At 30.7% G+C, this 13,552-nt stretch overlaps 3 protein-coding genes across 3 annotated transcripts; 1 reads left to right on the forward strand and 2 right to left on the reverse strand.

Annotated features, from left to right (window-relative positions):
- Nucleotides 1-241: 241 nt before the first annotated feature.
- On the forward strand, nucleotides 242-8,587 carry LOC126846245 (uncharacterized). The gene is made up of 4 exons (XM_050585522.1): nucleotides 242-382; nucleotides 1,160-1,312; nucleotides 1,798-1,935; nucleotides 8,358-8,587. Exons 1-4 carry the CDS (start codon nucleotides 308-310, stop codon nucleotides 8,556-8,558), a joined length of 567 nt encoding a protein of 188 aa, XP_050441479.1. The 5' UTR covers nucleotides 242-307; the 3' UTR covers nucleotides 8,559-8,587.
- LOC126846244 (uncharacterized) lies at nucleotides 2,871-7,240 on the reverse strand. Its single transcript, XM_050585521.1, has 5 exons — nucleotides 7,115-7,240; nucleotides 4,400-4,558; nucleotides 4,000-4,189; nucleotides 3,373-3,536; nucleotides 2,871-3,245 (listed from the first exon to the last, which is right to left on the reverse strand). Exons 2-5 carry the CDS (start codon nucleotides 4,511-4,513, stop codon nucleotides 3,054-3,056), a joined length of 660 nt encoding a protein of 219 aa, XP_050441478.1. The 5' UTR covers nucleotides 4,514-4,558; nucleotides 7,115-7,240; the 3' UTR covers nucleotides 2,871-3,053.
- A 913-nt stretch (nucleotides 8,588-9,500) lies between the features above and the next one.
- Nucleotides 9,501-12,661, reverse strand: LOC126846243 (uncharacterized). The gene is made up of 5 exons (XM_050585520.1): nucleotides 12,535-12,661; nucleotides 11,127-11,298; nucleotides 10,727-10,916; nucleotides 10,098-10,258; nucleotides 9,501-9,977 (listed from the first exon to the last, which is right to left on the reverse strand). Exons 2-5 carry the CDS (start codon nucleotides 11,238-11,240, stop codon nucleotides 9,771-9,773), a joined length of 672 nt encoding a protein of 223 aa, XP_050441477.1. The 5' UTR covers nucleotides 11,241-11,298; nucleotides 12,535-12,661; the 3' UTR covers nucleotides 9,501-9,770.
- Between the last annotated feature and the right edge of the window lie 891 nt (nucleotides 12,662-13,552).

Here is a 13,552-nt window from a genome sequence, read left to right on the forward strand (position 1 = left end):
TTTTATTAATTCCCTTACAATTCATTCCCCGCACAATATAAAAAATAAAAATGATGTCGATTTTGTGCGCGATGGTCTTGAACCGTCCTTGTATAAAAAACATTAGTTTAAGTATCTGAAAAAAAAATCTATGTAAAATGTAATTATATATTGTCCTCCGATTTTTCCGAATCTGATTAAACGAACAAAGGCGGCGCTGTTTTTTTTTTGCGGTTATTTCTGCCTATAAAATCGTTGTGGTTGCAATATATTACAACCACAATATTTGGTTTTTTATTTTGGTGAATTTTTACAAAAAAATATAACCATGTGTAACGTGCTTTCCGCATTGGTGTTGGTCTTGGGCGTTGCCAGCATGTTCTTAGAAAAGGCCCAAAGCTGTGTAAGTACCTATATTTATTATTGTCCTATGTCTTATATGTAATAACTGTCAAAATCAAAGCTGATTCCAACCATAGTAAAAAGTCTTATATTATAATTCATCTTACAACCTAATAGTTTTTATAAACTTTATAAACACTATTAGGTTATATAAAATCCAAGTATACTGACGAACTGTAAGTATTTATTAAATTTACAATTTTATTGAAATAGCAAAATACATAAAATCAAAGATTCAACATCAATCATAGATTTTAGCTTTTAGTCTGATCGCTTATGTCAAGAAAAATCTTGTTTGATTTTGGAGAAACTCATAGGGCAAGACACGTGTAATGCAGATGATTGATGATGAAGTGTGTGAGGTTGATAGGCTTAAGTACAAATAAATAGTGGGTACGAGGAGGACGTGGAAAATAGGATAAATTGTAGATGGATGAAGTGGAGGTAGCGTCAGGTGTTTTGTATGACGGGAGGATGCCTATTAGATTGGAAGGTAAATTTTATAGGACGGTAATGTATGTGCGGCCAGTAATGTTCTGTAGGTCAGATTTGAGACGAGAATGCTAAAATGGACGAGTAGAGTGACTGGGGGAGATAAAATACAAAAATTAATAAATAAGGGCGAGTCTAGGAGTGCATCAATTGTGGGGAAAACGAGAGAGAATAGGTTGACATGGTGAGGCAGAGGCAGTGGAGAGTTTCCCCCAAAAAAATAGACATTTTTTTAAGATTAGCGAATTTTTGAAAACCCGATTAATGTCCTTGATATGTTTTTTAGGGCGGTTACGACTTGGAAATCGATTACATGAGGAACTGCGACTCAAACAATGTCATAGAACTTTCCAACAACTTCTCGGTGTCTTTGTCCAAGGACTGTATGCTCGAGTTTAACGGTTGTGTCATAGCACACGAAGACATCACTAGTGCCGAAGTGAGTTAATTATACCTATACAAGTATAATATATATAGTAATTTAATATCATATTCCAAAAATAGAGTTAATATAATGTGCTACACGTTTTTTTACATTACAACCGTTTGCGGTAAAATAGTATTTAAATTTATAAATCTTAACGCCAATCTCCTTGCGTTCATTTAGATAAAAAAAAAAAAAAAACTATTGGGTTGCCCCTCTGTCGTTCGCTTTTCATAAAATTTCAAAGCTATACTCGAGGAGTGTGCTGTACAATTTTGAAATCTGATGGTAAACTCAGTTGAAGGCATCAACCGTGTATTGGCTTAAAAAAAATATATAAAATTACATATTTACCGTCTCGATACAAGGGGAGTTTCTTTCGACCTTTGTGTCTCTCTCAATACAAGTCACTTTGGTATAGGGGGGAGGGGTGGGGGGCTAAATTTACAATAAAAAAAAAAGGATTTTTACCACACCCCACACGATATTGTGTTTTTCAGGTGGAATATACCGTTCACAAGGACGGGGTATCGCGTTCCGGCAAAAAGGACGGATGCCAACAAATGGGCGATAAAGTGCAAGACTTTGAAATCGCCGTGGAACTTTTAGGACTACCGCAGCATTGTCCGGTGAAAAAGGTAGTGATGTCTTGGAATTATAATTTGATTTTTTATCTGACCTAACCTAACCTGGTGATGGGTGTGTGTACAACGCAGAACACGCTGTGTCTGAACAAGAAATCCGTGGACGTGAGCAAGTACAAGTTGAGGATGAACTTGTTGATGGGCCACATCAGCGGAAAATCGATGATGACCAGCGACGGTGGCGGCAAAACCTGTACAGAGTTCTCGGCCCACGTGGTCAACCGCGTGGCCAAAGCCATCCCCGGACGACATTACATACCGGTCATCGGTTAACCCCCATCCCACGCCAAAAATAACAAAAAATACACCACTTAATTTACCAAAAAAAAATATAATTACATTAATTGTCATCTTATAATTATTATAATACACGTGTCGTAGTTGTCAAACCGACGAACAAAATAAATAACAATAAACTGAAGCAAAATACAAAAAAAATACCTGTTGTCTGTTGATCTCTTCGCGTTTACTACAACCTATGCATAACGGTCAAAGTGCAGTTTACCCGTTTTTATTATCCTAAAACAAAGTTTGACTAATTATTTTCAAGAAAATCGTTCACGGTATACCGTATAGTAGTTACTCCGGATCTACCCTCAGTCTAATTGTCCGTCCTTATGAATCCTAAAACTACAACTAAAAAAAAAAAAACCAAAAAAAGAAAAGAAAAAGTTTCCACCCCTTTCGGAGGAAACTGCTACGGACAGTAAACAGTACAACGGCGCTTCTTCAATTTTTTTAATTATTTCATTTGCAAAATTTTTCAATTTTATTTTTTAATATATCACCACTTATTATTAATCTGTCGACTAAAAAAGTTATATTCATTCTATACTGCGATCTACTATGTATTTATACGAGTACGAATATTAATAATGAATGTTAATTATAAAAAAAAAAAGACATTATTTAACATTTCAAACGCCTTTAATAAATATTAGTGGAGGTGGAGTAGGCTTAAAACGATTGTTATTATACAGTTTTAGAAATATTTAAATGTACAATTATAAAACAAAAGCCAGCCCAATTGGGTTGGAACACAGTACTGACTGGTGACCTTTTACTTTTGATTATAATTTATACTTAATTCAAAATCTACAATTTATTCGTATTTAATCAACTTGATTGTCTTCGTGTGGTTCAGGTACAAACATCCATTTGATTGAAACGTAGGGTTTACGATGTGTCTCGTTGTGAAAGACATTCATATCATAACCATCTTCGACGAGACTCGAATAGTTACAGTCCTTTTGGTCAACGTGGTTGAGTTTTCCAATATTTAACTGAATTATATTTAAGACCAACTGTAAATTAAAAAACAAACAATACATTTTTTTAATTGAAAAAAATCAGATTTAATTTATTTATTTTTATTTTTATTGTAAAACGATAAATATCAATAAAACAAAGCAATTTTTATTTTGTATTTACACTATTTAGCAATTCTGTGTCTAAGAATTTCTCTGTTCTGGATAAAATGGATACAAAATGTTTGAAGCCAGGGCCATCTTGCTTTTTTATGCACATGAATACTGTCGCGTAGGTTACATAGTCGGTGTTCAACACAATAAAAGGTGATTTCGTAAATTCAGGATCTGCAAAGTGTATCAAAAAAACTACCAATTAGGTATCTATATATATTATCAAGATTCGCCTACTCCAAAAATTTAAAAAAACGCACAAGTATTCATTATACAATTACTACTAATATATTTTTACCATCGTGGGAATAAATAAAATAAACTAACCCTATTTAAATGTTTGTTTTAAAAGTATAAACCGGGTATTTATCATGATTAGACATGATTAGTAAGTACGTAAGTCTAGTTAAACACTTAAACCACTAGTTTTTGCATAATTAGGACTTTTTGCTATCTAATCAAATACCCGCTTATACTTTTAATACAAACATTTAAATAGGGTTAAGTTATTTGATTTATTTTCACGGTAATAAAAACATATTAGTAGTAATTTTATTATGAATACTTGTGCGTGCATAAGCGCATTTTTTTTTGAAGTAGGCGAATCTTGAGAATTAAATGTTTCAGTTTCACGTACTTGAATAATCATCTTTAGGATCAGCAAAAAGCATTTTTGATGGTAAATCTGAATTGGTTTCCAATAATCCATAAAAATATCCGTAATTAGTAATAGATTTAAACCTTTTGACATTCTGTCTGTATACATCATACGCTACGCATCTCGTATATGGCATCGTCGTTTTAAGGACGTACCATGATCCATAAAACTATAGAAAAAGTGACGGATTAATACTAGTACACAGGAATATATTAAAACGATATGTTTAATATAGCTATATTTAAAATTACAGTTTAGTTCATATCCGATAACGATCGTAGTGTTATGGTTTAGGAATATCCAAATTTGGTACTCGATTGTTTTATTTTGTTATTATATACCTAACCTGTCAAGTATAAAATTCAATACACGAACTTACATTTTCCATTTCGAAACCTTTCATAGGCTTTAAATCAAGACATTGATGACCCGAAACGACATTTATAGAACTAACTAGCAGCGCGGATAAAAGACACAAGACATTGATCTTCATTGTACGACCGTGTATATAGACGCGTAAATTGAATAATTTTAAAATCTAAAAAAAAACAATTCAATTCAATTACTTGAGTCATCATCGTATATACCTTAAGCTTAACGATCCTAATAAATAGGGCTTTCCGCTCCCCTTTTAAGAACGTGTAGTAACAGTTTTAGGTCTTAATAAACTTTTTTTAACCACAAAAATTTGTTATTTGGCCACTGTTGAAGTTTTTTCCACAAAACATCCAGAAAATATTTTAGCTTTGATGCAGAACTGAGAGGCTATTACTATGATGTGTATTAGATGTCCCTATTATAATGGTCTTTTTTGAGGTGTTATACTCACAAGGTCTCAAACTACTCTAGTGTGTCAAAAAAAAGCCCTAAAAGTTTCAATGCTCCAACTCATTTTTTTACCGTGCCGCTGAGCTGGTAAAGTTACTTATTTAAATAACAGGGGATTTAGTAACTCTTTTTGAATATATTCGGAAGACATAAAAAAAAAATCTTAAAAATATGAGACCAACGTGATTTGCCTGTGTTTAACACGTATTTTAAAAAAAATTAGTCGGCCATTTTGCGCATGAGCAGGGTCAAAATATAGAGTTTTCCTAAACAATTTCGGGTTTTTTTCATATAATATTACGGGTTAAAATAAATTAGAGCATTGAAACTTTTAGGGCCTTTTTTTCACCCACTAGAGTAGTTTGAGACCTTGGAAACATAAAATTTCCAACAGCCACAAGTATTTGTTTAAATAATAAAATTATTAAGAATTTTAATTTGTAACACTTTAATTAATCGAGCAATTATGTACGCCAGAAAATGACATCTGCGATAGTAATTTTTTATCGAAAATTTGCCATAATATTTTTCCACTTCTAAATGATCCGCGAATATTGCCTATCTTTCGCGCCTTAAAATATAGCGCTGTCTGTTCCCCTTAAGTACGCGTAGTACGAGTTTTAGGTTTTAATATTTTGAATACTTTTAAAATCTAAAAAAAAAACAATTCAATTCATTTGCTTGAGTCATGTATCATCGCGTGTACAGTAAGCTTAACGACCTTAATAAATAGGGCTTTCTGCTCCTCTTCAAGAGAACGTGTAGTAACCGTTTTAGGTCTTAATAAACTTTTTTTTAACTACAAAAATTTGTTATTTGACCACTGTCCACAGTCTTTTACACAAAAAATCCAGCAAAATATTTTAGCTTTGATGCAGAACTGAGAGGCTATGTTTACTATGATGTATATTAGAGTGTCCCTATTATTATGGACTTTTTCGGGTGTTATACTCACAAGGTCTCAAACTACTCTAGTTTGTAAAAAAAAAGCCCTAATATTCGCCATAATATTTTTCCACTTTTAAATTATTCCGCGAATATTGCCTATCCTTTGCGCCTTAAAAAATAGCACTGTCTGTTCCCCTTAAGTACGCGTAGTACGAGTTTTAGGTTTTAATATTTTACTTAAGTTTCCTTTGGCCGAGTAAAATTAAAAATTGGTATAAAAACAATATTAACTATTTTCTCAATATTTCTAAAATTGTTATTTTAACTAATTTTTAAGTATACTGTTTTTATGAATAGACAAATGATTGTTTAGATATAAGTTAAGACATAGAACTTAATTGGAATTAGTATGAAGAAATATATTGTTATTATTATTATTATTTTTTTTTTTAATATATAGCTCCTAAAAAATAATAACAATGCAAAGACGTTTAAACCAACCACACCTAACCTCACTGTCCCATCCATCTTAACTTTACTAACTTTAAAAAAATAATCAAATGATTATTGAATAAGTCAAAATGTTCATTATATTATTCTTTTTTTAAAAAGCGTATAAAAACATTTTGAGGGGGTTCAACACATAAAACTTTGTGAACAAATGAAATTATATTGTAAAAGAAACACTACAAAAAACAAAAATGTTATTTTCTAACTAAACCTATGTAATATTTAATGGACTTTTAAAAAATCACTGTATACAATAATATAATATATATTCAACTAATAAGATATTATTAACAAACCATTCGACTATTTTTTAAAACAAAACCCGAATTAACGCATTGTATAGAATTCTTTTGAAAAATTTGACGTTTAATATTATTACAGAGTGAGCATATAAGAAGCAACTCAACTAAGTTTTCTGACTACCCAATTTCAACCTCTGAAAATGTATTACGCATTAATCATAATACTTTTTACTTGATTCATTATTGATTTAAAGCAAAATAATACAAAAAATAATCAATAGAGGAAAACATTTTTAGAGAGAATATCAGATAATTTTAAAAAAATACTTGGAAATAAAGTTATGGCCATTGTAATAAAGTAATAAATAAATATATATATATATATATATATTGCAACCTGATTTATGCAAATTCTCATTCCAACATTTTTTACACAATTCATTCAAATAAAATAATTCTTATAATTATTTTAAGAAATTATTAAAATGAAAAATGTTTTGAATGATGCACAACTCTGATTCCAATACTACACTCTAAGCCAATAATAATTAAGTTTAAAATCTTAAAATGTTTTTTTTTCAAAGTATTTGAATATTTTACCATTTTTTGATTAAAATAATACTTACGGCTTTTGTTTGATAGTGCAGCTTGCTAAATGATGTACGGAATTTTTACGCAGAGTTTAAACACATTATTTTTGGTTATTAGTTTTACACAGTATAGAGATATTGTCAATCCGACAATACGTTGTCGTACACGTGTCTGCAAATCGTTCGCACAAAATATATTGTTGGTGTATAATATTGCACGACTTTTTTTATTTTAGATACTTAACTAAAGTTCATATTCAAAATCGTATACACAGGTCGGTCTGGTGGTTAAGCTTAGTACACAATAGCTATCCGTTTGTGGCTGTAGATGGCGATACAATAATGATGTCTGATTGTAAGTAGCCCTTTCGAAAATGCTATATGCATCCAAAAGAAGCTTTTATGATGAGCCTTAACTCTCAAATCCTTTACCGCTTGGTATTTTCAAAAATTACCAAAAAAAAAAAAAATCGTAGAGTGGGGAAGGGTTAAAGCCTATTAGGTAAATATAGGTGTTAGTAAATATTATTATGTTTTGCTTTTATAAATTATTGAACACTAACTTTTAGGTCGATTTCGGCCTACGACTGTTCTAAAAAATACATTTAACTTATGAAGACGGGGTTTCATACTAGTTAGTCAGAATAACCTTGTTAGTCGGTACTTGTGTAGTTATACATATATAACAGTAAACAGTATGAGCTACAGCAGTTCTTATTCCTTCAGTCTAATTTTTTCTTCTAACAATTTAAATGTGCGTCAGTAAAATCATAAAAAAATACCATTTCTTTCTTGTAAAATTATATTTTCCAAACGAAATTCAAGGAGACATTTTGATTTAAACCTTATTTTTTAAAAAGCATTTTTATAGTTTCGCCTGACAGAAACCGAAAATCTTGTAATGGAATGGCTCATAATTCGCGTAGCGACCAATATTATTACATGAATTGTTATCTTATACGGTATACCTAATTATAATACCTACACGACGCTGTCATAATGCCGCCGCACCAAATTTGTAACTGATGAAAATCAAAATAATTACAATAAACTACTGAAGCAAAGTTTGACTAATTTTCACAAGGACGGGGTATCGCGTTCCGGCAAAAAGGACGGATGCCAACAAATGGGCGATAAAGTGCAAGACTTTGAAATCGCCGTGGAACTTTTAGGACTACCGCAGCATTGTCCGGTGAAAAAGGTAGTGATGTCTTGGAATTATAATTTGATTTTTTATCTGACCTAACCTAACCTGATGATGGGTGTGTGTACAACGCAGAACACGCTGTGTCTGAACAAGAAATCCGTGGACGTGAGCAAGTACAAGTTGAGGATGAACTTGTTGATGGGCCACATCAGCGGAAAATCGATGATGACCAGCGACGGTGGCGGCAAAACCTGTACAGAGTTCTCGGCCCACGTGGTCAACCGCGTGGCCAAAGCCATCCCCGGACGACATTACATACCGGTCATCGGTTAACCCCCATCCCCCGCCAAAAATAACAAAAAGTACACCACATAATTTACCAAAAAAAAATATAATTACATTAATTGTTATCTTATAATTATTCTAATACACGTGTCGTAGTTGTCAAACCGACGAACAAAAATAATAACAATAAACTGAAGCAAAATGCAAAAAAATACCTGTTGTCTGTTGATCCCTTCGCGTTTACTACAACCTATGCATAACGGTCAAAGTGCAGTTTACCCGTTTTTATTATCCTAAAACAAAGTTTGACTAATTATTTTCAAGAAAATCGTTCACGGTATACCATATAGTAGTTACTCCGGAACTACCTTCAGTCTAATTGTCCGTCCTTATAAATCCTAAAACAACAACTAAAAAAAAAAAACCAAAAAAAGAAAAGAAAAAGTTTCCACCCCTTTCGGAGGAAACTGCTACGGACAGTAAACAGTACAACGGCGCTTGTTCACTTTTTTTAATTATTTCGTTTGCAATATTTTTCAATTTTATTTTTTAATATATCACCACTTATTATTTATTTGTCGACTAAAAAAGTTATATTCATTCTATACTGCGATCTACTATGTATTTATACGAGTACGAATATTTAATAATGCATGTTAATTATATAAAAAAAAAAAATCATTATTTAACATTTCAAACAATGATTTTGTCGCATAGGCCCCCGTGTAGTCAAAAACGCCTTTAATAAATATTGGTGGAGGTGGAGACGTGGAGTAGACTTAAAACTATAGTTAATATATAGTTTTAGAAATACTTAAACGTACAATTATAAAACAAAAGCCAGCCCAATTGGGTCGGAACACAGTACTGACTGGTGACGGAGCGTAGGACAATATATTATCTATTTTAAAGTGATTAATTAATTAATAACAAAACAATTCTCAGAAATTTCCAATTTTATACAGTTTTTTATTTTGAAATATTATCTGGTACAGTTTATATTTATTAAACAAGCATAATAAATACATTTATACTAAGCTAAAGATCATCAATTAAACAAACAGAATTGAGAATTTAAAATGTTTGTAGTATCGTTGATTTTGAATTGAGTGTAAATTATAATTAATAGTAAAAGATTTTATGAGAACATTTTGTATAGCTTACATTAAACATTGCTAAAATTTAAATGAGGGTTAGCAACAGGGTAAGCTTTATATTGTCGAACTATAAATCTTTCGAATTTATTCGTATTTAATCAACTTAAACGTCTTGCTGTGGCGCAGGCTGTGGTGCAAGCTGTGGTGCAGGTTCTTCCAACCATTTGATAGAAACGTAGGGTGGTCCATCTTCCTCGTTGTCAAAGACATTCGTATCATAACCATCTTCGACGAGAGTCCAATAGTTACAGTCCTTTTGGTCAACGTGGTTGAGTTTTCCAATATTTAACGAAATTATATTTAAGACCAACTGTAAATAAATAAACAAACAATACATTTTTTAATTGCAAAAAATCAGATTTAATTTATTTATTTTTATTGTAAAACGATAAATATCAATAAAACAAAGCAATTTTTATTTTGTATTTACACTATTTAGGAGTTCACTGTCTAAGGCATCTGTTCTGGATAAAATGGATACAAAATGTTTGAAGCCAGTGCCATATTGCTTTTTTATGCACATGAATACTGTCGCGTAGGTTACATAGTCGGTGTTCAACACAACAAAAGATGATTTCGTAAATTCAGGATCTGCAAAGTGTATCAAAAAAACTACCAATTAGGTATCTATATATATTATCAAGATTCGCCTACTCCAAAAATTTAAAAAAACGCACAAGTATTCATTATACAATTACTACTAATATATTTTTACCAACGTGGGAATAAATAAGATAAACTAACCCTATTTAAATGTTTGTTTTAAAAGTATAAACCGGGTATTTATCATGATTAGACTTGATTAGTAAGTACGTAAGTCTAATTAAACACTTAAACCGCTAGTTTTTGCATAATTAGGAATTTTTGCTGTCTAATCATGATAAATATCCGGTTTATACTTTTAAAACAAACGTTTAAATAGGGTTAAGTTATTTGATTTATTCCCACGAAGGTAAAAACATATTTGTAGTAATTTTTCTATGAATACTTGTGCAAAGCGCATTGGAAAATTTTCGGAGTAGGCGAATCTTGAGAATTTAATGATTAAGTTTCACGTACTTGAATAATCCTTTGTAGGTTCAGCAAAAGTCATTTGTGATGGTAATTTTGGATTGGCTTCCAAAAATCCAATATAATTTTGGTAATTGATATTATTCATTAAAATTGTAGTATTCTTTCTGAATACATCATACACTACGCATCGCGTAAATGGCATCGTCGTTTTAAGGGCGTACCATGATGCAAAAAACTATAGAAAAAGTGACGGATTAATACTAGTACACAGGAATATATTAAAACGATATGTTTAATATAGCTATATTATAAATTACAGTTAAGCTCATATCCGATTACAATCATAGTGTTATGGTTTAGGAATATCCATATTTGGTACTCGATTGTTTTATTTTGTTATTATATACCTATACTGTCAAGTATAACATGCATTAAACGAACTTACATATTTCATTTCGAAACCTTCCATAGGCTGTAAAACAAGACATTGATGACCCGAAACGACATTTATAGAACTAACTAGCAGCGCGGATAAAAGACACAAGACATTGATCTTCATTGTACGACCGTGTACAATAGACGCGTATATAGACGCGTAAATTGAATAATTTTAAAATCTAAAAAAAAAACAAATCAATTCAATTACTTGAGTCATCATCGTATGTATACAGTAAGCTTAACGACCTTTCAGAACGTGTAGTAACAGTTTTAGGTCTTAATAGACTTTTTTTAACCACAAAAATTTGTTATTTGGCCACTGTTGAAGTTTTTTACACAAAACATCCAAAAAATATGTTTAGCTTTGATGCATAGCTGAGAGGCTATGATAACTATGATGTATACTAGAGTGCCCTATTATTATGGAATTTTTCGGGTGTTATACTCACAAGTTCTCAAACTACTCTAGTGTGTAAAAAAAAAAAGCCCTAATATTTGCCATGATATTTTTCCACTTCTAAATGATTCCGCGAATATTGCCTATCCTTTGCGCCTTAAAAAATAGTGCTTTCTGTTCCCCTTAAGTACGCGTAGTACGAGTTTTAGGTTTTAATTTTTTTACCTAAGTAGTTTCTTTTGGTCGGGTTAAATTAAAAATTGGTATAAAAATTGAAACTAGCTCAATGTTTCTGAAATTGTTTTTTTTAATAATTTATAAGTAAATTGTTTTTATAAATAATAGACAAAAGATTGTTTAGATAAAAGTTTAGACATAGAACTTAATTGGAATTAGTATGAAGAAAATTATTGTTATTACTATTATTATTATTTTTTTAATATATGGCTCTTAAAAAATAATAATAATGCAAAGACGTTTAAACCAACCACACCTAACCTCACTGCCCCTCCATCTTAACTTTACTAACTTTAAAAAAATAATCAAAAGATTATTGAATAAATCAAACTGTTCATTATATTATTCTTAACCCAATTTCAACCTCTGAAATTGTATTACGCATTAATCATAATACTTATTACTCAATTCATTATTAATTTAAAGCAAAATAATACAAAAATAATCAAAAGAAGAAAACATTTTTAGAGAGAATATCAGATAATTTAAAAAAAATACTTGGAAATAAAGTTATGGCCATTATTATAAAGTAATACATATATATATTGCAACCTGAGTTATGCAAATTCTCATTCCAACATTTTTCCACAATTTATTCGAATAAAATAATTCTTATAATTATTTTAAAAAATTATTAAAATGAAAAATGTTTTGAAGGATGCACAACTCTGATTCCAATACTACACATTAAGCCAAATAATAATTAGGTTTCAAATCAAAAAATGCTTTTTTTTCAAATTATTTAATTGTTTTACCATTTTTTGATTATAATAATACTTACGGCTTTTGTTTGATAGTGCAGCTTACTAAATTGATGTACGGAATTTTTACGCAGAGTTTAAACATATTATTTTTGGTTATTAGTTTTACACAGTATAGAGATATTGTCAATCCGACAATACGTTGTCGTACACGTGTCTGCAAATCGTTCGCACAAAATATATTGTTGGTGTATAATATTGCACGACTTTTTTTTTATTTTAGATACTTAACTAAAGTTCATATTCAAAATCGTATACACAGCTCGGTCTGGTGGTTATATGTTTAGTACAGAATAGCGATCCGTTTGTGGCTGTAGATAGCGATACAATAATGATGTCTGAGTAACAATAAATAATAAAATAAAAATGTATATTTGTAGTTAGGCCCCTAACACTATCCGCCAATAGAATTGTCTATTCTACAGTCACAATTTGTTTTCAATGTTTTTATATTATTATGTTAGAAAACAGAAGTTTACATATTTTCATGCATCAACGCTAATAGAAATAACGCAAATATGATGAGCCTTGTGGATTGTAAGTAGCCCTTTCAAAAATGCTATAAGCATCCAAAAAGATGCTTTTATAATGGGTCTTAACTCTCAAATCCTTCACCGCTTGGTTAGTTTTAAAAATTACCGATAAAATAAAATATTCGTAAAGTGGGGAAGGGTTAAAGCCTGTTAGGTAAATATAGGTGTAAGTAAATATTGTTATGTTTTGCTTTTATGAATTATTGAACACTAACTGTTGAGTCGATTTCGGTCTACGACTGTTCTAAAAAATACATTTAACTTATGAAGGTGTGGTTTCATACTAGTTAGCTAGAATAACCTTGTTAGTCGTTACTTGTGTAGTTATACATATATTACAGTAAACAGTATGAGCTTTAGCAGTTTTGATTCCTTCAGTCTAATTTTTAATTTAAACAATTTAAATGTACGTCAGTAAAATAATAAAAAAATACCATTCCTTTCTTGTAGAATGATATTTTTGAAACGAAATTCAAGGAGACATTTTGACTTGAACGTTATTTTT

This window comes from Adelges cooleyi, unplaced genomic scaffold (assembly GCF_023614345.1).
Source record: "Adelges cooleyi isolate 19-005CV unplaced genomic scaffold, UGA_ACOO_1.1 ACOO_flye_CR_arks_rails_tigmint_CR_PRNA_9, whole genome shotgun sequence".
NCBI classification, from domain to species: domain Eukaryota; kingdom Metazoa; phylum Arthropoda; class Insecta; order Hemiptera; family Adelgidae; genus Adelges; species Adelges cooleyi.